Raw genomic sequence first — 21,849 nt, forward strand, 5'->3', positions numbered from 1 at the left:
ATCGATCCACGGTTTCAAATGGGAGGTTCTTAGAAAGGCAGACCCTCAGACCTCACTCTGGACTATAGAATCAGAACCTACATTTCCAATCTATCCCCGGGTGGTCGGGCCCAGGCCCAGGGTCAGGAAATGCCAGCCGCGGTGTCTGTTGCAGACATCCCGTGGTGCGGGGCTTCTGAGCCCTGTGACGCGGGTACAGACAAGTCTGTGTGTTCCAGGGTCTCTCTCAGATCACCACACAGCAGGTCCGCATTTCCCCCCCCGCAGGAAATTATACAGGTTAATTTTCTACTTTTTGGTGGATGCATTGAATTCTTGTTATTAATTACAAAAAAAATTTCATCTAGAAACAAAATTTGATTATAAGACCCTGCTTCCCACCTCGGGTCCTAGGAAATGTAGGACCAGTGTCCTTTCCAAAGGGGCTAGTTGTACCAAGTCTCCAGCAGGTTGGCCCAGGCCACGGGGGTGGCTGGAGATGCTCGGTCCTCTGAGGGACTGGGGGCAAACTCATTTCATTCAGAGCCTGGCAATGCACTGAAGGAATGTGTCTGCCACCCAGCCTGCAGCTCCTGGCATGACCTTGGGTAGCCAAGGTCACCCTAGAGCATGCTCCTGATTCCACAGGCATGGTTCATCTCAGGGACTAAGCCCCTAAATCATCACATTTTAGCATTTAAGAAAATGAGAAGATTCAATATAGTCAGGTGATTTTATTGTAACCTCAGGTGATGCCTTGTGGGAGGAAACCATTTTGAAAAGCTGGCACTACAGGAGAGCTGAGCCATCAGTATGTCTCTGCTGGCGGAGAACTTGTGTGAGAGGCTCACACAGTGTAGCTCCAAGTACCTGGGCTAACACAGGAGCCCCTGGGGCTTTAACTGAAGGGGCCGTAGAAGTCTTCCAGACTCCAGAGCTTCCCCAACTTTGCTAAGCATAGGATTCACCTGGATCCCTTGTTTAAAACAAACAAACAAAGATGCCCACCTCCAGTATAGACCTACTGATGAGAGCTGCTGCCAGGATGAGATCTGGTGTCTCAAGACTTGAACAGGTGCCTCAGGTGAATTTTACCTTCAGGGAGGCCTGGACACAATGACATCTGTCCCTGTGCCCTGTTCCCCAGGTGCCGAGCTTTCCTCAGGATCACAAGGGACCATTTCTGACAGGCATTCTTCTTGCTTCTTAACGCTCACAGGGGAGTCATTTCCTGTTGCATCAAACAGTACAATTGGTTCTTTCCTCCTTGAGCTATAGAACTTCATTTGCTTTCTTCTCTTAGTTTCAAAGGAAATCACTGATATCGCTGAGGGGAAGAAAAAGGTTTTCCTTTATTGAGATCTTATAGTAAAATTATAAATTAGACGTTTGTTTAGATAGAAATATAGCTGAACTTTTTAACTAGTCTCTGTCTCTGAAAAGGAACCTGGCGAGGGTGTCAGGCCACCAGCCCTTAGACCCTGAAAAAGGATACACACACCCATGTGTTCTGGTACCAAGAGCTGCTCCAGTTTTTAGTTACAAATGTATCATTCATTCCTATGATTTAATTTCAATTTAACAAAGATTTATTGAATATTTACCATGCACTAAGCTCTATGTCATTTGCAGGGGATACAATGTAAAATTCTTCTAAGTGGTTTGATTACATTTGTCTGTAAGTCCCTTGATGAATGGCTCAGTAGCTTTGCCCCTCCCTAATAATTTTAGCAACAGGAGAGTTTCAGAGATCCTCTGATCCAAATTTTCAGTCCAATAAAAATAAATCAACAAATGTGATAGAGATTGTGTTCGTTAGGACTTCACCATCTAGTAAGGGAGGCAATATTTTTAAAAGAAATAACATTAAATAAAATTAAAAGCATCTATTCATTGGGTATATGAATAGCTCATCTGTCTGTCTCGGTAGATGGATTCATCCATCTCTGTGATGTAATAAAGGAAGACAAAGATCAGTGTGGAGCTGAGAAACAGAGTGTTCAACTCCAGGAAGGGTGATCCAAGAAAGGAGAGGACATTTGAGCTTTCTCCATTTATTTATCCCATAATTACCTATTTAATCCCCTGTATGCTAAATACAAGGGATAGGAAACACTAAGACAGGGAGCCTGTTCTCAAATAGGTAACAGTCGATCTTCATGACTTGTGGCTTCCATATTTGCAAGCAAATTCTCAAGGCACGTGTAGAGCCATCTGCAGACTAGCACAGCAAGGGGATGGGATTTGAGCTGCTTGACCCACAGTCCCAGCCAAGGTCGAACAGGGCAATGCCCTGCCTTCCTGCTTCAGCAGCCCTACTGTGAACAAGTCTCTTCGTTGCAATCTATTTAGCGCCACGTTTTTCCTATTTTTGTGCTTTCCATTGATGATTTCACTATTTTAAATGGCCCCCAAGTATACTGCTGGAATGCTTTCAAGTCTTACAAGCACAAGAATGGCTAGGAGGTGCTTATGGAGAAACAGCCCCTACTCAGTAAGTTTTCTTCAGGCATGAGTTCAATGTCAATGAACCAATGATTCGGTGCTTTCCGAAAAGGAAAGGAAGATCACTGATCTATATGTGATTCTGCTCTGGAAAGTGACAAAGTAATAACTAGAATGCCTGATGAAGCTACGAAAAAGTAGGTGAACTTATGAATTCATGAAGTGACAACTGATGTGAAAAAAACAAAACAAAACAAAACGCAATGGATGGCATTGTGAGGCTAAGAGCCGAAGAAATTTATAGTGACATTACCTAGGGTCAGAAAGCTGTTAAACCGTTCTCAGCTGCTGTATTATTAAACAGAAATATTGCATGTGATTATTTATAAGAAATATACATTAAGTTAGGTGTCTTCCAACAAAAATGTACATAAAACAAGTTTATATATCGACATACTGATGAAAATGTCATGACTAGAGGCCCACAGGAACCTAAGCTAGTACTTCCCCTAGGAGCAGTGGCTCAGTATTTGCTAATTTGATGTTTGCAGCAACTTTATAGAACGTAACTACTGCAAATAAGGAGACTGGGCTGTATATGCAGTACAGGAAAGAGACAGGTAATCGATTGCTCTGCAAAGTGATCAATATTAAGACAGCCTTCTGAGCAGCATTCCAGAGAATGCCACAGATGTGACTAAGTGACTAAATTCGACATTTAAATACATTTTTCTGGAAAAACTTTAGGAAAAAAATTATATTTTTGTTTTTTAAGTTATTTGTGTATGAGCAACCCCTTATGATTAGCTATGATTTCTTCACAATCATCAGACAGACTCAGGGAATCTTGCAAGGGAGAAAATCTAGCCCACAGATCATTTTCAAATGTATAAAGTTTTATGAGTTAATATTTTATAATGAATGAAGTGGATATTGTGTTATGTTTAGTAGACAATTACATACTTACTATTAACAATATCAATAACTATTAACAATACATACTTACAATTAATATCAATTTTGCAATTTTTCATTTTACAGCCAATAATATATTGTTTGTTTTGGCTCGACTCATACTTTATTTTTTAGGCCCCCAAAAGCTTATATTCCTTAGTCACCAAGGGAGGATCAAGACTTTGGCTACTCTGAAGCTTATGTACTTCGAGGGTCCCTTTAAGAAAAAGGGCACAAAATTACAAATACAAAATTAGGCCCCTTGGAAGAGGTATTCTTAGCTCCCAGGTTAATTTGCCTCTGATCAGCATGACCGCTTATTGAATAAATGGTCCCCTGCACAGGCTGCTCTGGGAAGACCATTTAGGAAGCTATAGCAATAGCTCAAGAAGGTAAAGATGGAATCCTGGAAAGGATGCGAGAGAGACGAGAAATATTTAAGAGGCTGGTCTGACAGGTCATGGCATATGATGAAGAAGGTCTCAGAAGGCAACCAGAGGATGCATTCTGCGAGATGACAGTGAGTCAGGGTGAGGAAGGAATGCAGAAGGGAATATGGGTGGTTGGATGGAATTGATCCAGAAGATACCACTTCAGTATTGGAAATATCAAACCTGAGGTGGTTGTGGACCACTTCCAGGCACCACCCAGTGCATTCTGGTTGGAGATGGATGGGAGTCATTTTACGTCTATCTGGGGTTCAAGAGCGAGGACCCGCCAGTGTGCGCTGGACAGCTGTTGGCGATGTGAGCGTCTCTGAAGCCCAGGAGACTGAAGTCGCTGAGCTCTCCCATGAAGTGCACGCACTGAAGAGGGAGGCATGAGGGAGATACACCCTGGACAGTGCCAGCATTAGAGGCAGAGATGCACAGAAGAAAGAAGAAATGTGTGTTCCTTCAGTACCATTCACTGAGAGCCTGCAGGTGCTATGCACTTGTGTAAGGTGGTGTGGGTTAGAGAAGCAGAGTCAGGTGCGGAGGCTTTCAGTGGGGGAAGGGCAGGCGACAGGGAGCTGGAGCTGGAGGGTGGGCACACTTTGGGTCTTCCAGATGTGAGGGGATTGATGAGCAAGGACACAAAGCTAGAAAACCAGGAGATAGCAGCTCTTTCTGCCTAGAATATAGGCTATCCTGAGAGAATTGGGAGGGGGGTTGGAGAGAGAGTCTGAGACAGCACCATATGAACATGATGGGTTGGAATTAAATTATGGATGGGACTTTTTTAAAGAATGGGAGCCTCTGATGATTTTTGAGCCAAGGAAGAGTTGTTGGTGGTGTTTTAGAAGATATGCATACAGTTGGCTTAGAAGAGACCAAATAGAGACTCTTACAATAGAAACAGCAAGGAGTAGGGTGCCTGAACTCAGAGGGTCACTGCAGACATTCAGAGGAAGGATAAAAGCAAGTGATGGTGGACAGAGGGACCTACAAGGACCCAGAGTCCCCAGGATGAGCAAAGATGGACTCCAGGTTCTGAGCCTTGATGGCTAGGGGCCAAGTTCAGCATTCACTGATATTGATCTGTAAAGAGTATGAACCTGAAAGCCCTTGAGTCTTTGAAGAAGGAAGGAAAGAAAATATAAGTGTGAAAGCAATAGAGCTCCTTCTCTGTGATTTCTCTTCCCTGTGACATGAACAGGGGTTGTGTTACTAAGACCCCTGTTCATGAGGCTTTACCCTGCTCACAGACTGAGGGGAAGGTCAGGCTCAGCTAACACACCCACGTTTCCCCATTCTGTAGTCGGCTTTGTCATTGTTGTTTGTCTTTGTTGAATCCTTAGTTTTCATCTGGTAGCATTTCATCTGGTTGGGTTTGGCCCCAACACCCATCTCCCTGAGCTTCTCTTAAACTTTCCTTGTCTTCCCCGAAGGGAGCCAGTCCTTGCAGGTTCTAGTCCCCTCTCACAGAGATAAGCATGCCTGCTGGGCATTTCACTTTGGTTTTGTCCACGACCCACCCTTTGTCCCTCATATTTACTAATAACGTGGAGGACAGAGGGTCACACTTCCAGCTTCCAGGAGTTCTATTCCCATAGAGATCACCTGGAGATAGCCGGAAAATTCAGAAAGTGGGGATGGAGCAGGGGAGGAAGTGGGGAGAGAGGCAGAAGATGTCTCCTCTCAGTCCTAGGGATCTGGCCTCCTGGTGACCACACGGCCAGGTTCCCCAAAGGACTTGCTAAGAATCCACTGCAGGTCCCCTTGGGTTTGCCACCTAAACTGCCTAAAGGCGCTTCTCCCAAGACTACTCCTGGTGTTTGTGGAAAGGTGCTTCTCCCAAGATCTACTCCTGGTGTTTGTGGAAAGGCTGCTTTTAAAAGTCTTTACCCTCACAAAAAAAAATAAATAAATAAATAAAAGAAAGAAAGAAAAAAAAGAAAAGAAAAGAGGGGGTGGGGACACTTGGGTGGCTCAGTCGGTGACATAGCCCACTCTGAATCTCAGCTCAGGTCTAAATCTCAGCGTGGTGAGGTCAAGCCCCACATTGGACTCCACACAGGGTGTGGAGGCTACTTTTTAGAAAGAGGCTTCTCCCTTCCCTTGAAGGCTTAGTCACCCGCAGGTATGACCTGCTACGTAATGTGCACAGCCCTATTTGCAAACATTACGGATTTCAAGATGGCAGCATCAGAACAGGGAACCACGTGCACGCTCTTCTGGAGTGCAGGGTCCCGTGAGATCCTAGAGATCACCCTCACTCGAAGCCTCGCCCATGGCTAAATGTCAGTGCTCTGTGAGATGTGTTTTTTCTGTGCGTCCCCCCTGACAGAGCCCCCCTCCCTCCCGGCCCCCGTCCCACCTGGTCATAAAGCACATCCACACCCCCTGCTCAGCTGCCCCCAGGCCCATCCCCCAGCTCACCCTCAGACACTCTTCTCTAGAGAAGGATTCTCATTCTGATTCTCTACTTAATTTACTCCACCTCCTCTCCCACTGAACTTTTGGTTAATAGATGTTAACCTTTTAGGTAAGATTTGAATATTCTCACCCAGTCACAGGAACAATAAAATGAAACATAAAGGAATGTCTTCTCCTAAATGTCACAGTTAAGACAAAATTCCAGCGTAGGGGTAAACCAGGGAGTAGCTGTCAGCTGGGATTTTCTCTCTGGAGAGGAGAGTCTGGGACAGTCTGGGGAGACACTGACATTTGCAAAATCCTACTGGACAATTATCCTGTTCTTTAGCGATATGAGTGTTGTGATCTTTGCTTTTACCTCGATGAGGAAACTGAAGCCCAGAGAAATTAAGTGACTGCCCAAGGCCACACAGTGAGGAAGCAGCACAATCAAAACGAGAACCCCAAGTTTTGGAAAAGACCACTTTCCTCTATACACACTGAGAAGGACCCAACCCTCCCATCACACCATTACTTCTGTCCACATTGGGACATTTTATAAAACACAGCTGAAGGACTTTGAAGCAGCTTCCCTCCTATTTGTATATAAAAGAATAAAATCTGATTTCTGTTTTCCTCCAAAGATAATAACTTTCCAGCTAATTTTTATTTCTCATTCTCACTCTTAAGAGACAACCCCGCTGCCCAGTTTAACCTCAGGACTCACGTGAATTCCCGGGATCTGAAGGCCGCCATAGAGAAAATCACCCAGCGAGGAGGGCTTTCTAATGCAGGTATGCAATCTGAATTCAGATGATTCTGTTTGCTTCCACAGTGTTCCCTCTGTGTGCTTGTCTCCTAATATCCTGTACAGCAGAATAGTAATAATCCATTAAGAAATGACTCCTAATATCTGTATTTTTTTCTAAAGTATCATCATGAATTTAGGGGCAGGAATCAATACCACACACATGCGGGAGAGTTCCAGCATGCTTGGTATCTTGGCTTGGCAGCTTTCTTTGGGACAAGCAGGACAGCTATTATAACTGTTTCCTGATTGGCTGATGAGTCATCAACTTAGAAGTTGTCAACTACGTAACATTAAATATTATAGCCAATTCCATTCAGAAAGCTCCACAGCACTCCTTGGGGATCTTCTTCCAATAGTTCCTGTTAAAGTGATAACTGTACAAAGAGAGACAGGTTCTTCATTTCAAGCTGAGTCTCTTGAGATGTCTGAGCCTTGGTGGCTAGGAGGTGGGATGGCGGGTTTACCAGAAGTCCAAGTCTAGCCCCCAGTGGGGCAGGTCCAGAAACCATTTTACCAGTTCACCAGGAGCTCACCAGGCACTGGGAGACAATTTCACACTAACCAAGCTTAAAGGCTGCCAATGAGCCCATGCCAATGTACAAATTCACAAATGGTAGTCTGGTTTTGGGGGCACTGGGAGGACTGTCTACTTCTCAGGGAACCTCTTTGAATCATCAACATCCAAAGAAATGGAGAAGTGAGCCGCGGTGGGTTGGCATGTAATGCACACAGAACTGTCTTTGAAGGAACATCTTTGAAGTTACTGTAAATCTGATTATTTCCCTCCCCGCCACAGTGTACATTTCTGTAGACCAATATAGTAGTATCTGGCAAATGAAGAGCCTTTGAAAAATGCTAACCAAACACCGGCCAAGTCACTGCTCTCCGGACCCCAGATCAATACCACCTCGTTGCAAACATGATAGAGTTGATTTCCCATTCGTTTTTAATTGAAGACTTAGATCAGTGACATTCCAGTAATGGATCATGGAATAAAACAGAAACTTCAGAAGACACCCTATATCCTTGATGGGATTAGAGTAGTGTCTTAAAATCATATACCTTTTTCAGGAAATAACATATTCTGTCTCTGCCCTGTCCTGATCAGGGTTTGCGTTTGGAGAACAGGATCCATTTTAGCTGGTTGAAGCAGAAAAGAATTTATTCCTAGGTTCTAAATGGTTTTGAGAATAATCAAAAGAGCTGAGGAATGAGCTCGAGGCTGAACTTTGAGAGATGACTTCTGACGGCTATCTGCAGGAGACGGACCTACAAGGAGCTGCTGTCTCTTCCAAGATCAGAAAATCACATTATCAATTCCGCCAGCACAGCCTCTTCAGGAATCTGACTCAGGAAGCCACCACAGTCTGCAGGCTTCTGGTACAGCAGTCATCCCCCAAACCAGGCCTTGCCTGCTCCATTCACACCACAAAATGCATGTTCTGTACCCTCCCACCTCCATGGCGACAAAGCTAGAGACCAGACATGGGTTCCTCCAGCACCGCCCAGAGAGGTCAAGGACCCTCCGAGGCTCAGGAGCAGAAATAGCAGAGTCTCTGCCTTGCTTCCATCTTCTAAATCTCATCGCACTGCACTTCAGTTCATGAAATCAGCACAACTCCAAGGCTGTAGCTGCAAGGGAGTCTCAACAATGTGGTTCCCAGATTTCTGATCTCCGCTTTCCGGACATGCAGGAAGGTGGGCTGGGGTGTGGGTTGGGCACTAATGGACAACGACCTCCAGATTTAAGTGTGGGTGAGGCTAGGGGTGGGCTTTGTTCACAGGCATCTAACATTCAGCCAGAGGGGACTACTGGGGGCCTTGCCCCTTCAGGGACATTATCCATTGGCTGTGAGGGCAGTTCTCAGCTCTTTCCCTGGAATAGGTGTGCTCGGTGCAGCCAGGTCATGTGGGGTCTCCAAGACATTTCTCCAGCTCCTGCATATGTAACTATTTGATCCTCTCAGTTAATAGGTTAAGATTACTATAGCCCGCGGAGCCAGGATCCCGGCCAAAACCAAAAACCATTGAGTGTAATGACATTAGTCCTAAAGTCTTAGGACTTTAGATTGATTTTAGATTGAGGACCCCTTTGAGAATCTCCTGAAAGGTACCCTTCAGCCTAAATAAATAATTACACTTACAAACTGCTGCACGTAATTTCAGGGGCTTTGTGGATATACCCCTCGCCCCCGATGCCTCACAAGGGTTCAGAGAACCCGGGTTAAGAGCCCTGCTTGTATATGAAATTATGCTAACTCTACAGTGACCTGGTCCTCCCAATTTACCCAGGAGCATATGGGGTTTCAGCACTTAACCTAGGAGAGACCCAGTCAACTGGGACAGTTATTCCCCCTCCTTGATTGAAAAATTGCTGAGGTCCTAGATGGTGTGAAACAAGTGCTTTGGAAAGCCATGTTGGCAGCTCCCTTATACCTCCCAACTGTGGCTTTCTGCTGAACTGGAAATCTGGAGTGACCTGCCTGGGTCCACACAGCCAAGGCTGGAACACAGTCCTCAGTTCTCAGTGAGCACCGCACTTCCCTGGCCAGCCAGACCCGTGCCCCTCACATGGAACTGGACAGAAGACACCACTGACTTGGCCTTCAGACTCCCACATGCTGCAGCTCCCGGAGCACCGGGCTAGCCAAACCCCAGTGGCGGGAGGCCAAGAAGAGGCTCCTGTCCCTCCAGCCAGTGCCTCCTACCCCACACTCCCGGAAAGGGCTTTGTGCACTTTCAGCACCCAGGCAACGAAGGGACCCTCTTATTGCCATGAAAGTCTTTCTCATCTGTTTGCTGGTCCCTAAGACTTTTTTTTAAATAACAGAGAATCAGAAATGAAAGGACTGACGTGAAGTGGGGGAGGGAAACGAATGGTGGAGATGGACAATCAAGGAAGTGTGCGTCGGACCACTGAACTGTATGCCTCACAACAGTTAATGTGGTTTAAAAAAAAAAAAAAAGAAAAAGAGAAGCAAACACACAAAGGGCATGAAAGGGTTTTTCTGGCCCTCTGGAAGCCGCTGGGATCTTGCCTGTATTTCTAATCCATGTGATCACAGTCTCTGCAAGCACAAGCTCTCTGTTTCTTCCAGGCCGGGCCATCTCCTACGTGACCAAGAACTTCTTTTCCAAAGCCAATGGGAACAGAGGCGCTGCTCCCAACGTGGCCGTGGTGATTGTGGACGGCTGGCCCACGGACAAGGTGGAGGAGGCTTCGAGGTTCGCAAGAGAGTCAGGAATCAACATTTTCTTCATCACCGTTGAAGGTGCCACTGAGAATGAGAAGCAGTACGTGACGGAGCCCAACTTCTCGAATAAGGTACGGAAGCGCCCCAGGGACCCGCCTGGTGTCAGCATCCACTCACTCTGCACAGCTGTGATAGCCATTGAGACTGTTCTTGTGCCTTCAAAGGGACATAGAGCTTACTTGGAGGCAGGGAAGCCTCCAGGGAGGGGCTAGTAAGTCTGGAGCCTGGAGTCACCCAGAGTCATCCCGGGACACCTCATCAGCTCCCAGTGCCACCTCCCGAGGGCATCCTAGCGTTCCAACTCTGGTGTGTCTCCCTCTCAGGGCTCCCCAGTTTGGTGTAGATTTCACAGTGAAGCCCACTTGCACTGATGCCGAGCTCTTCCAGTCCTATGGGGTCCCTGCTCCAAACCCTCCCTGGTCCCCCATTACTCTTGGGGCCCCTATGTGTGGTCCTGACATGCCCAGTGTCTCCTGCCCACACCCAGCACCACTGCCCTCTCCCTCAATGACCTCAGCCGGCGCCTGGTGGGACTCCCCAAGAGCTCAGCTCAGCCAGGACACTCATCTCAAATAATACCAAGGCCATGGAAAGATTAATAAACCCCCCTCTTAGGGTTTTGCAGCCCTAAGAATATTTCCTAGGATATTTCCTAGGAAATTAAGAATATTTCCTAGGACAGTTTCAAGTCATTTCTTGTTTTAAAATAAATTGTCAATTCTACAGCTTCATGTATAGTCACCAGGTCTGTGACTCTCCCTGTGACCCCAGAGAGACAGCAGCAAGGAGACATGCTTCACTTCAGGAACACAAGCCTGGTCCCTTCTGAGAGCACAGAGGCTAGTTTGCTCCATGTTTATTGCAGCTGCCTTAAGTTTTTCTGGAACATACTTGGGCACAAGTCAATAAATATTCATTTGTCTGGAGGACAGAGCTGGGCTTTGAAGGCAGAGAGATCTGTGCTCCAGTCTTGGGGACTCAGATGTCCCTTCACAGTTGGCCCATCTGTCTAGTCCTTCTTGAAGGGGGGGTTATGTCCACCTTATAGGGTTAGATTCACGAGAGAAGCTCTCCAAGAACATCTAGTGTGACTCCTGGCACATGTGTGGGAGCCCTTGTTGCGGGGCTCAGGGCTGCTCTGGAAACATTCCTGTAGCTACTTCTCATGTGTCTTGTTCTCCCGAGCAGAACAGAAGCTCTCTTTAATCCTCTCAGATGCTGGTGCCCCTGGTGCCAATCTCATGGCCGGCTCCCAGCACAAACAGACCTAGGGGTCCAGAGAGGCATGACCATGAGGCTGAAACCAGTGATTCACCTCTCTCTGAGGATTTGCGTCCCCTAAAGCAGAGACCCAGCCGAGGGAGTAAGAGTGAGTCCAGCGGTGACCCCAGCAAGCATCTGACTGGGTGGACCAAGGTAGAAAAAGACCTGTAGGAAGATGAGGGCAGAAAACAAGAGTCTGTCTGCTTCTTTCTTCACCTGTCCTGGCGGGTGGGGTCACGGTGACCGCCTGGAGAATTCGACACCCGAGCGGGTGAGTACCCCTCCCCTCTGTCTTGCAGGCTGTGTGCAGAACAAACGGCTTCTACTCGCTCAACGTGCAGAGCTGGTTCAGCCTCCACAAGACGGTGCAGCCCCTGCTGAAGCGAATCTGTGACACGGACCGCCTGGCCTGCAGCAAGACCTGCTGGAACTCAGCCGACATCGGCTTCGTCATCGACGGCTCCAGCAGCGTGGGGACGGGCAACTTCCGCACAGTCCTCCAGTTCGTGGCCAACATCAGCAAAGAGTTTGAGATTTCAGAAACAGATACACGGATCGGGGCGGTGCAGTACACCTACGAGCAGCGTCTGGAATTTGGATTTGAGGATCACAGCACCAAGGCCGACATCCTCAACGCCATCAAGAGGGTGGGCTACTGGAGCGGTGGGACCAGCACGGGGGCTGCCATCAACTATGCCCTGGAACAGCTCTTCAAGAAGTCCAAGCCCAACAAGAGGAAGTTAATGATCCTCATCACTGACGGGAGGTCCTATGACGACGTCCGCATACCATCCATGGTTGCCCATCACAAGGGTAAGTTGCTTTTGTTGAGCATTCCTGGGGCATGGTGGGCCAGCGGGATGAGGAAGGGGCTGTGTTTCTAGGCTCTGCTTTTGTCTACCACGTAATAATGTCCAACACCCCAGGGAACACACTAGGGGTGTTGTTAAACACTACCGGCCTCTCTGAGCAGCAAAGAAGGAAGAAGTCTGCTTCACGTCTGCTCCACATCCCACTTGCCTCCTTCTCTTTACAGCCAAACTTCCAGGAAGGGTTAGCTCTGTGTGCTGTGCCCACATCTTCATTTACTTTTCACTCTCAACTCATAGCAATTCACTTGGTTTCTTTGGCACCTACACCCCGCAACTGCTCTCACCAAGCCACCAATGTCTTCGTTTTTTCTAAATCCAACGAACTCATATTTGTTTTAATGTCATGTGACCCCCCCCTGCAGCATTCAGCTCTGTTGGTCACTCCCTTATCTTGAAAACCTGTCTTCACATCCATGCTGGAGCCCGTGCTGGGTCACCATCTCTCCCAGTCCTTGTGCAAGGGTATATATGTTGGAAAGGAGATTGCATTTTTACGGGTTGTAAAGTCACCTTTAAGCCCAAAGTAATTTGATTCCACTTTTTTAGTTAGGAAGTTCTTGAACTCACTTTTGATGCATTTAAAACTGAGGGAAGGGTTGCCTGGGCGATGCAGTCAGTTAACTATCTGACTCTTGGTTTCAGCTCAGGTGATGATCTCTAGGTCGTGAGATTGGGTCCCATCTTGGGCTCCATGCTCAGCATGGAGTCTGCTTAGATTTTCTCTCTTCATCCCCCTCTACCCCTCTCCATCCCCCAAATAAATAAATCTTTAAAAAATAATAAAATAAAACTGAGGGGAGCCTGGCTGTCTCACTCAGTGGAGCGTGAGACTTTTGATCTCAGGGTTGTGAGTTTGAGTCCCACATTGGGTGTGGAAATTCCTTTAAAAAATCAAATAAGGGGTGCCTGGGTGGCTCAGTGGGTTAAGCCTCTGCCTTCAGCTCAGGTCATGATCCCAGAGTCCTGGGATCGAGTCCCGCATCGGGCTTTCTGCTCAGCAGGGAGCCTGCTTCCTCCTCTCTCTCTCTCTGCCTGCTGCTCTGCCTACTTGTAATCTCTGCCTGTCAAATAAATAAATAAAATCTTTAAAAAATAAAATAAAATCTTTAAAAAATATAAATAAAACTCTCTAAGATTTTGTTTGACTCTACACACAGGTAGAGCAGGCTATGCCATGTGATGTCATCTGCATGGCATCAAGTTTCACTGGTCCTGAAATATCATCCCCTCGACTGCCCATGGACATGAAGATCTTATTTATTACTCCATTTTGTCTGGAGTTTCTTCCTCCCAAAGATTCTAACCTACTATGAGATAGTTTATATCCATTCTGTGACTGTGGGTATAGAGTAGATGTTTATGCTTTGGAGAACATTTCTGATTCTGAATTTGTTAGCATCCCGACACAAGAGCCAACAGAGCAAGAAAAGGCAGTGGTTCGTTCACGGTCCTCTCCTCGGGCACAACGGCTTCATCTGAACTCTGTCCCCACAGGGGTGATCACCTACGCAATAGGTGTCGCATGGGCCGCCCAGGACGAGCTGGAAGTCATCGCCACTCACCCTGCCAACCACCACTCCTTCTTCGTGGATGAGTTTGACAACCTGCACAAATTTGTCCCCAAGGTCATCCAGAACATTTGCACAGAGTTCAACTCACAGCCTCGGAACTGAAGTCCGAGCAGGTAAAGCACCAGCCGATGCTGCTTGCCCTACTGGCCCTGGGATGGCCCCCAACACTTTATGGGGGAGCAGGGCACGTGGGGGGTTGGTGCCCAGATGTGCTGTTCCTATTCGCCAGCGTGGTTTTGTGTACTTCCAAGCTTGAAGGGAGAAAGGTGATCATAGGTGTATAGAATGAGGGAAAATGACACATCATTTGGAGGGTGCTGGGGATTTACATTTTGATGATGGTTTTCAAAATAAATAAAGTAAAGAACTTATGACAGGCTTAGCTAGAATTTTTCTGAAGGTTCCTCCCCATTTTTGTTTCTAATTAGGATTCTGTAACCCTCACAGATTTAATTGTTATGGTGACAATATAGGAGTTGCTTAATTGTTTTAAAAGATGACATTCTGACCGTGTTGTGGAGAGTGTTCACAGGCTTTCTGGCAGGATGACCCTCTGCTCGTCCCATTCTGCAGAGCAGGTGCTGTGTACTCGGTCCTGACCCACAGGCACGACACAGCCACGGGGGTGCAAAGTGCAGCAGCAGCAGCTCCACTCCTGGTTTGCCTCCCTCTTCTCGATTATCTGAATCACTGTGCGCCTGCATCCTGTAGCTTTAGGAGCAGCTGAGGAACGTTCCTGGAGGACAAAGGTGATCTGGCCTAGAATCCCTTGGGAGACTACACTGCTGGTTGCCAGGCCCCATTCCGAGAGCTGTGGAATTAGGGTCCGTGGGGCTGGAGCCTGAAGAGTGGCATGACTGACGAGCCGTCTGGCAATACTGCTGTGCTGCCACGGACGGAGGCCCACGGAGCCACTTCTGAGCGGTCAGTGGGACAGAGGAGCCCCTGTCCATGCCTGCTGCCCTGGGTCCAAGTTTGAGCATTTGCGCCATGTTTTTCACTTGTTAATCAGATATTATCATTAATAGCTACATTAAAATAAGCCGGGATGGGGCTTAGTTGGGCACCACTTCTTACTTCCAGCTTCTGCCAAGGACTCATCTATCAGGATACAAAATCTGTGTGTGATGGGGGAGTGTTCGAAAGAATCATTAATAAAGGTGACTTCCTTGACAAATCACGTTCTCTAAAAGTGTGTGTTAAAGGATGCTGCTATGAACGGAGGCAAAAAGACAATACCTGTTGCCAATACTTGGGACAAACTATCTACAGAAGGAATTGGAAGATATCATCCATTTAGCAGAATTTGCCTCAAGCCTGACACACTTCTCAGTACCTGGAGAATGTATTATCAGCTCAAAATACTGACGTCTACAGAGAAGAATCAGTTAAAGGTGTCAGCAATTTCAAATTCATTAACTATAAATTTTACTTTAAAAGCGACTGCAAATATATTTGTTCAAAAACTTCAAAACACAAAAACTATTTTCAAAAAAGAAATTCTTTATAAAGATACCAGTGACACACACTACTAGTGAGAGATTTGGCTAAGAAACAAAAGAACTTAAATAAGTACAAGGAAAATTATTCTGCCTATGTTTTTGAATATGCAGATAGTCAGTACAAAAGAGTTTTTTTCAATGTCTTTTGAGTGTAGACATGTAAATGTTTTAATTGAAGGAAAATTTATTTTGGAAAATAGCTTTTGAATATAATTACTTTATATTCAAAAAGTAAAGGGCCTTAATACAAAAGCCAATTTGTCATAAATAAGTATTTCCAAAAGTAATACAATCTGAATTATTTTGGTGTCCTCTCTCATTCACAAAATTGTCCCTGTTTGGAAAATAAATTATATGGTCACTCTAGTTATAGGTATCATAGTTTTAAAGACAAATGAAACCTCACTAAATGGGCCCATTGTCTACATGGTGTCAGCAAATATTTGAGAGAGAGTGTGTGTGTGTGTGTGTGTGTGTGTGTGTGTGTGTGTACGCGCGTGCACACGCACACGCGGAGGAAAGGAGCATCAGAGCCGAGGTAGTTGAGGCACCCGGGGGGTGCGCGGTCATCAGAGTTGTCTGAGTGAACGTTCAAGTCACACAGATGGCAGTGGGAATCGGGATGGAGAGAGCAGAAGTGAGCCCAGCTTCACCGTCTTCGGCGAATGAGAAGGGATCCAGTTGGGAGAAGGCAGCGGTGATAAGGATGAACCTTCCCGGGAGCTGGGGACTTTGTGGAAGGAAGGAGGGAGATTAGAAAGGCAAAGGAGGCAAGGAGCAGGCCTTTCCCGTCCTAGGCCTGAAAATCAGCAGCCTCCCCTTGGATGTTGCAGTGGAGGAGACGCAAGAAAGGGCTAAGCTTCCAGGAGCTCACTGGCTACAGAGAGGAGCACCCCACTGTGCAGTGCGGAGCCTGGCGTGCGGGGTGCGGCTGGGTCAGGGCAGGGTTGCACAGAGCAGTTTGGATAGAAGGGACCTCATGGTGATGGATGATGTGGAACATTTAGATATAAATGCTGCCTTGCTCAACCCAAACTGTGTTCAGCAGTGCTAGGGCAGAGCGAGAATCTGAACACTAGAAACAGAACTTAAGAAACAATCCACATCTGCCATCATCCAATGGCAGAAAAGGAAAGACCAGTGGAAACTCACGCAGACACAAAAGGACAGAACTACAATTCAGATCTCTGGCTTCCAGTTGACTCCTCTGACTGCCTTCCTGGGGGGTCAGAACCCCCACCCACCTCCATCCCAATGTTGGACACACACACACACATACACACACACACACACACCTGGGTCTGCCCTCTGTGGGCTATGGTCCAGCCTTTGCAGAGCCCTCTGGGTCCTGCAGACTCAGAGTCAATCTCCAAAGGCCACTTTAACTTTCATTCCGTGGTCTCAGCAGAAAAGCTCCTCTGTGCCCTTTTCCCTCCAAGGCAACCAAAACAAGCAGACAAGGAGCCCTGGGCCAGCTTCCCTGGGTACAGAAGATGTCTAAACGCCACTCAACTTTATTTTCCCTCCTCTCAGGAGTTACAGCCCTTGAAAGAAGTTTCTTTGCTAAAAGTTTTGTAACAAGGCTCTGCTAAAAATGTCCAGCCAAATGGACAAGGTCGAGGGCTCAGATATTTATTTCTCCAGGCTCTCTAAACCCTTTTGAACAGGACAAAACCTCCATGAAGCAAGTTTTCCAGCAACAGTCTCAAGGGGCTGGCGTGGGTTTATACAGAAGACAGTGCTTCTGTGTGCAAGGATTTTCCAGCTTCATGGAGGAGTTTCCAACTAATAATCTTATTTCCCCCTCACAATCCTAAGAAAAGTTCTCCCCTTAGATTACCAGCACAAAAATATAGTAAGTAGGAAATATGCTTGAAAGCATGAATTCAATTACTTTGGAAAGAGACGTTTATTCAACTAATGCCTTTGAGGAATTCGCAGTCTAGTGGGAAACAACACCAAATGAACGGCTGAACTCATGTAATTATTATCATGGGCTCCTGCTCTAATTGCATGGCTGGTGATTGCAAACGACCTCATGAGAAATAAAATCATACTGGTGCCCGACAATGAGTGAGTGCTGCACATGGGGCACTATTCTGAGGGCTTCTCTTAACTCACTTTTCTTATCCCTGTGACCTGCTCAGAGAGGTACTATTGTTCTCATTTTACAGATCACGCAGCTGAGGCATGGAGGTGTCAAGTAACTTGCCCAAGGTCACAGAGCCAGGAGAGGCAGATCTGGGAATTAAACCCAGACAATCTGACTCCGGGGTCTATATACTTAACCACTTTGCTTCTTGTTAATGGTAGCCGCACAGAAGGTTCTCTAGTGCGCTTGACAATTTACAGTATATGTATAATTCTGCAAAGCGTACTCTCAGGGTCTATTAAATGTACAAAGTGAAGAGTCTGTTACCCGTCCAAGCCACACTGCACTTCCTCCCATCACTCCCCTTGATTCTCTGGACAGCCACCTGGCCCTTATTTATTTATTTATTTATTTATTCTTCTTTTTTTTTTTTAAGACTTTCTTTATTTGAGAGAGAAATAGTGAGTGAGAGGACAAGCCGGTTGGGGGGAGGTAGAGAGGAAGAAGCAGACTCCCCGCTGAGCAGGGAGCCCGAGGTGGGGCTGAGATCCTCCCTGAGATCATGACCTGAGTTGAAAGCAGACGCTCAACCGACCGAGGCACCTAGGTGCCCCACACCTTGCCCTCACTTAAGATGAGTGACTTTAACCTATTATCCACAATCCCTGCAACTCCTGATGAACACATCAGGCTCCCCATCCTTTCGTTAAACTCCGAGTTATCCTTCAAGTTTCAAGTCCAAATGCCACCTCCTGTTTGCAGCCCTCTCTTTCTTGCTCAAAGAGACTTAGGCTCTCTGGATGCAGAGTCTGGACCCACCCATTTCCCAGCAACATCATTAGTCCCTTATTAGCAGACACCATTCACACACATCATCGGGGACATGGACCACAGGGGATGAGAACGTTAAATCTGTCACCCAACGGTGCCAACCCCTAATACAATGAAACAATGGCACTGGCTGAATAGGAGGCAGGGGTAGTTCAGGAAGAGAGAAACAGGGTTATGATGGAAGAGAAAAAGAAGCTCATTTCCATCCACACTGCACCACTCCTTAGAATGCCCCTCTGAGGTTCCCTGTGATATGTCACAATCACTCTTTTCCTTGGACCAGAATTCTCTGTGGGTATCTACCCACAGGGTAACTCTGTCCCTCACTTTCTGCAGAAATGAAACCCTGTTTTTCTGTTTACCTTCCCGAGTCTCTTTCAACAAACATGGTTTCTTTCAACAAACACCTATTATGTGCCAGGCATTGTGATAGGCCCTGGGTACAGGGATGGATAAGACCCGGTCCCTGTCCAAGGAGCTTAGAGGCCAGCGTGGGAGACCCAGAGATAAGCAGCGAACATCTGACTGATAGGAGAGGTGACAGGCACACTTGAGGAGGCTTCCTGAGCTGGGTGTGTCTGCGTCAGCCACAGGAAGACGCAGCAGACGTCCCAGCAGAGGAAAGGACAGGAGCGAAGGCGAGGAGGCATGACACGGGGACAGCATGAAATGTGAGGTGTCAGGGAACGAAGCTGGGGAGAGAGGCAGGGGCCAGGCCGTGGTTAGAGCTCTCTCAGTGGCAAGTAACAGAAACTCCATTCGCAGCAGCTCAAGTAAACGGGAGTGTTTGGAAGGCAATTGGAGTAAGTCGTGAACCCCAGGGTCAGGAAGACAGCAGGGCTTTGGAAAGGGGAGGAGGGACAGAACAGGAGAGCGGCAGCAGGCAGCCCTCTCATTCTATCTCCTCCAGAACGATCTTCGTTGAACCACCTGCAGAGAGTGAGAACAGGGAGACCTCCTGCCCATGAAGGACTGACCCCCTGTAGCAGGGTCCCCCAGGCAAGCAGGCCACCCAGGCAGCCAGGGCGACCTGGCCAGTTGGGGGCCAGGTCTCACATGGTTCTATCTGACCACCCTCTCGAAGTTCCTTGTCTTGAATGCTAGTGACGGCATGTCCACAAGGGCGCCGGGAAAACCAACCACAGGCCGCCCAGAAGTCTTCCAGCGCCGCTGTCTCCCTGTGCTTTGTTTAGATCATTAACCCCAGAAAACTGGTGACGGTCTCTCTAAGACGGTCACTTCTCTCCACGTCGATGGCTACCCTCTGGTTACTTATTTCTGGGCCAGTAGCCTTTGAAAACTGTTCAGACTCTCAGGGAGGCAGAGACGCTGCTGCTGGGACCCACTTCTGTGTTTGGTACGAAGGCCCGACTGAGGAGAAATAGACTCTTCACATAACCCCCCGCATGGAAAACAAGTAAGGTTGAAAGACCACAGTTTCACGGCGCGCTTCCTGCCTTCCTCTCTCTTCACTTCCTTTCCTCTCTCTTCCCTCCTCCGTCCCTCCCCGTCTCTCTCTCTCCCTGGCTCCCTTCCTTTCTTCCTTTCTTGTCCTGTAACTGAGAAACGCTGAGCTTAGCCGCAGCCCCGCTGTCCCTCTTACACCAACTGGGCCCCGCAGGCGCTAAGCTGCCCAAGTAAGCAGATGCTCTACTCGGCTTGGCAGCTGAGACTTTCTTATAAAAAGTACAATTCCAGCTGAATAGCTTCTTTCTGTGACTCCTCTAGTTTCACACTTGGTTGAGGTGAGCAGGGCGTATTCAGGTTAATGGCAAATTTGAATCCGGGATCTCAACAAAGAGCCTTTACATGACTGCCCAGGGCACAGAAACGGGGAAGGTCTGGGAGCCATGGAAACCGCAAAACCAAACAAGACCCAAAGTCAATTTAATTGTTGTTAGTCTGACATCCCTAAGGCATCCGTAAACCTGTATCCTTATATTACGATATCGATTTTTTCAATCATCCTAATACTCTACAAGTTCTCCTTGAAATCCCAGTGAAAGGGAGTTTCTTTCCAACCTCAATAGTGGGGTTGTGTGGCATTTTAAAGCCAAAGAGGGCATGGGGACAAGTCGAAGGCTACAAACCACTGTGGTAATGCCTGTCTAAGATACACACCAAGCAAAATAAATGAGCAGACAGAAATTTCTAAAGGGCAAAGTGGCAGTGCAATTTGGTTTTCTCCTAAGAGAATACCCTCATTGAACCAGGAGACAACCATCGTGTGGAAACCATGGGGGACCTTTCCAGCTCCTCTGACCTAAATGCAAGGCTTGGGACACCCACAGGCCTGTTTCCCTCTGGAGAGAGGGGGCATTCTCCCAAAGTGAAAAAATCAACCTTTTCATCTGGGAGTGGTTCTGATCCTGGACACAAAATGCCAACAGAGCCATGGCAGTCTTAGGGGCAAGGGCAGGATGCCCACACAGGCGGGAGCCAAGAGGGTCCTGGCTGGACCACAAGTGTGTTCGTGAGCAGCGGTCCTGAGGCATACCTCAAGACCCCAAAGATGCTTGGTCCTGCAGTACACCAGTGAGGCTAAGCCAATACCACTGAGTAATTAGTTACTTTTCCCAAGATTGCCTTCCTCCCTGTAGGCTGAGGAGGCCTAGGGAAATCCTGGTGACGAGACTAAAGCCAATCACAGGCATCAATGACAAAGTCCCAGTGTGGCACCAATATAGACTAGCAGGTTTATATTCACCGTGTCAAGCCTAAGATTTACTTCCTACCCGGCCCCTCCTCGGGGTTGAACTGCGGCAGATAAGGGGAACCCACTGCCCCCTGGAACTGGTCTCCTGTCCCTCGTGTTGACTGTCATCTGGCCCCTTTCACTTGGACGTCCTAGGGGACAGGAGAGCCGGTGAAGCCAGCTGTCCTACTGCAACAGGGTCAGTTGACACATACTTGTCCAACCTGTTGCGAGGCGGCAAGCCCACCCGGCCATGGCGGTGATTCCAGTTACATGGGGACTGCTAGCCTCTTGCCAGCTGCTGTTTTTTCCAGATGCCCTCCAAAGTCCTTCCTACCACAACATCACTCCCAGGAGGTTTCTGGTCACCCCTGATCCTACGCACTCACAAAAACGCCAAGGGCTAGCCCAGTCCGCTGTCCCAGCTACAAATGATCTGCCAGTGGTTAAGGAACTCTTTCTTACTGAAGAGTAAGTTGCAGAACAAAGAAGTCTCTCTGTGAATGCCTGTGGTCACACTGCCTTCATCACACTGGGTCGGTACCCTGAAAGCCTAGGCTGGGATGGTGCATAGGTTTTGCCCCAGTGGTAATGACTGCCTAAAGAAGCATCCGAAGAGAGATTCTGAGGCTAAGGGCCCTTTAAAAAAGAGATGCTAAATCAATCAGTGACATCAGCCACGGCAGAGGGATGGGGCCATGGTCAGCTTTACCAGCTGGGGTCTGCTCGCCTCTATAGTTTAA

At 47.5% G+C, this 21,849-nt stretch overlaps 1 protein-coding gene across 4 annotated transcripts in view; it reads left to right on the forward strand.

Annotated features, from left to right (window-relative positions):
• The window catches only part of VIT (vitrin), a 96,567-nt gene extending 81,404 nt beyond the window's left edge, over positions 1-15,163 (forward strand). For 2 of the 4 annotated variants that reach the window (XM_059188648.1, XM_059188651.1), the window contains 4 exons: positions 6,906-7,009; positions 10,125-10,351; positions 11,843-12,356; positions 13,910-15,163. In XM_059188648.1, coding sequence (XP_059044631.1) covers positions 6,906-7,009; positions 10,125-10,351; positions 11,843-12,356; positions 13,910-14,088 — 1,024 coding nt within the window. In that variant the 3' untranslated portion in view covers positions 14,089-15,163. The remainder of the gene's footprint in view (positions 1-6,905; positions 7,010-10,124; positions 10,352-11,842; positions 12,357-13,909) is intronic. The other 2 variants (XM_059188649.1, XM_059188650.1) reach the window with 2 other exon arrangements.
• The last annotated feature ends 6,686 nt before the right edge of the window (positions 15,164-21,849 follow it).

This window comes from Mustela lutreola, chromosome 9, assembly GCF_030435805.1.
Source record: "Mustela lutreola isolate mMusLut2 chromosome 9, mMusLut2.pri, whole genome shotgun sequence".
Taxonomy (NCBI): domain Eukaryota; kingdom Metazoa; phylum Chordata; class Mammalia; order Carnivora; family Mustelidae; genus Mustela; species Mustela lutreola.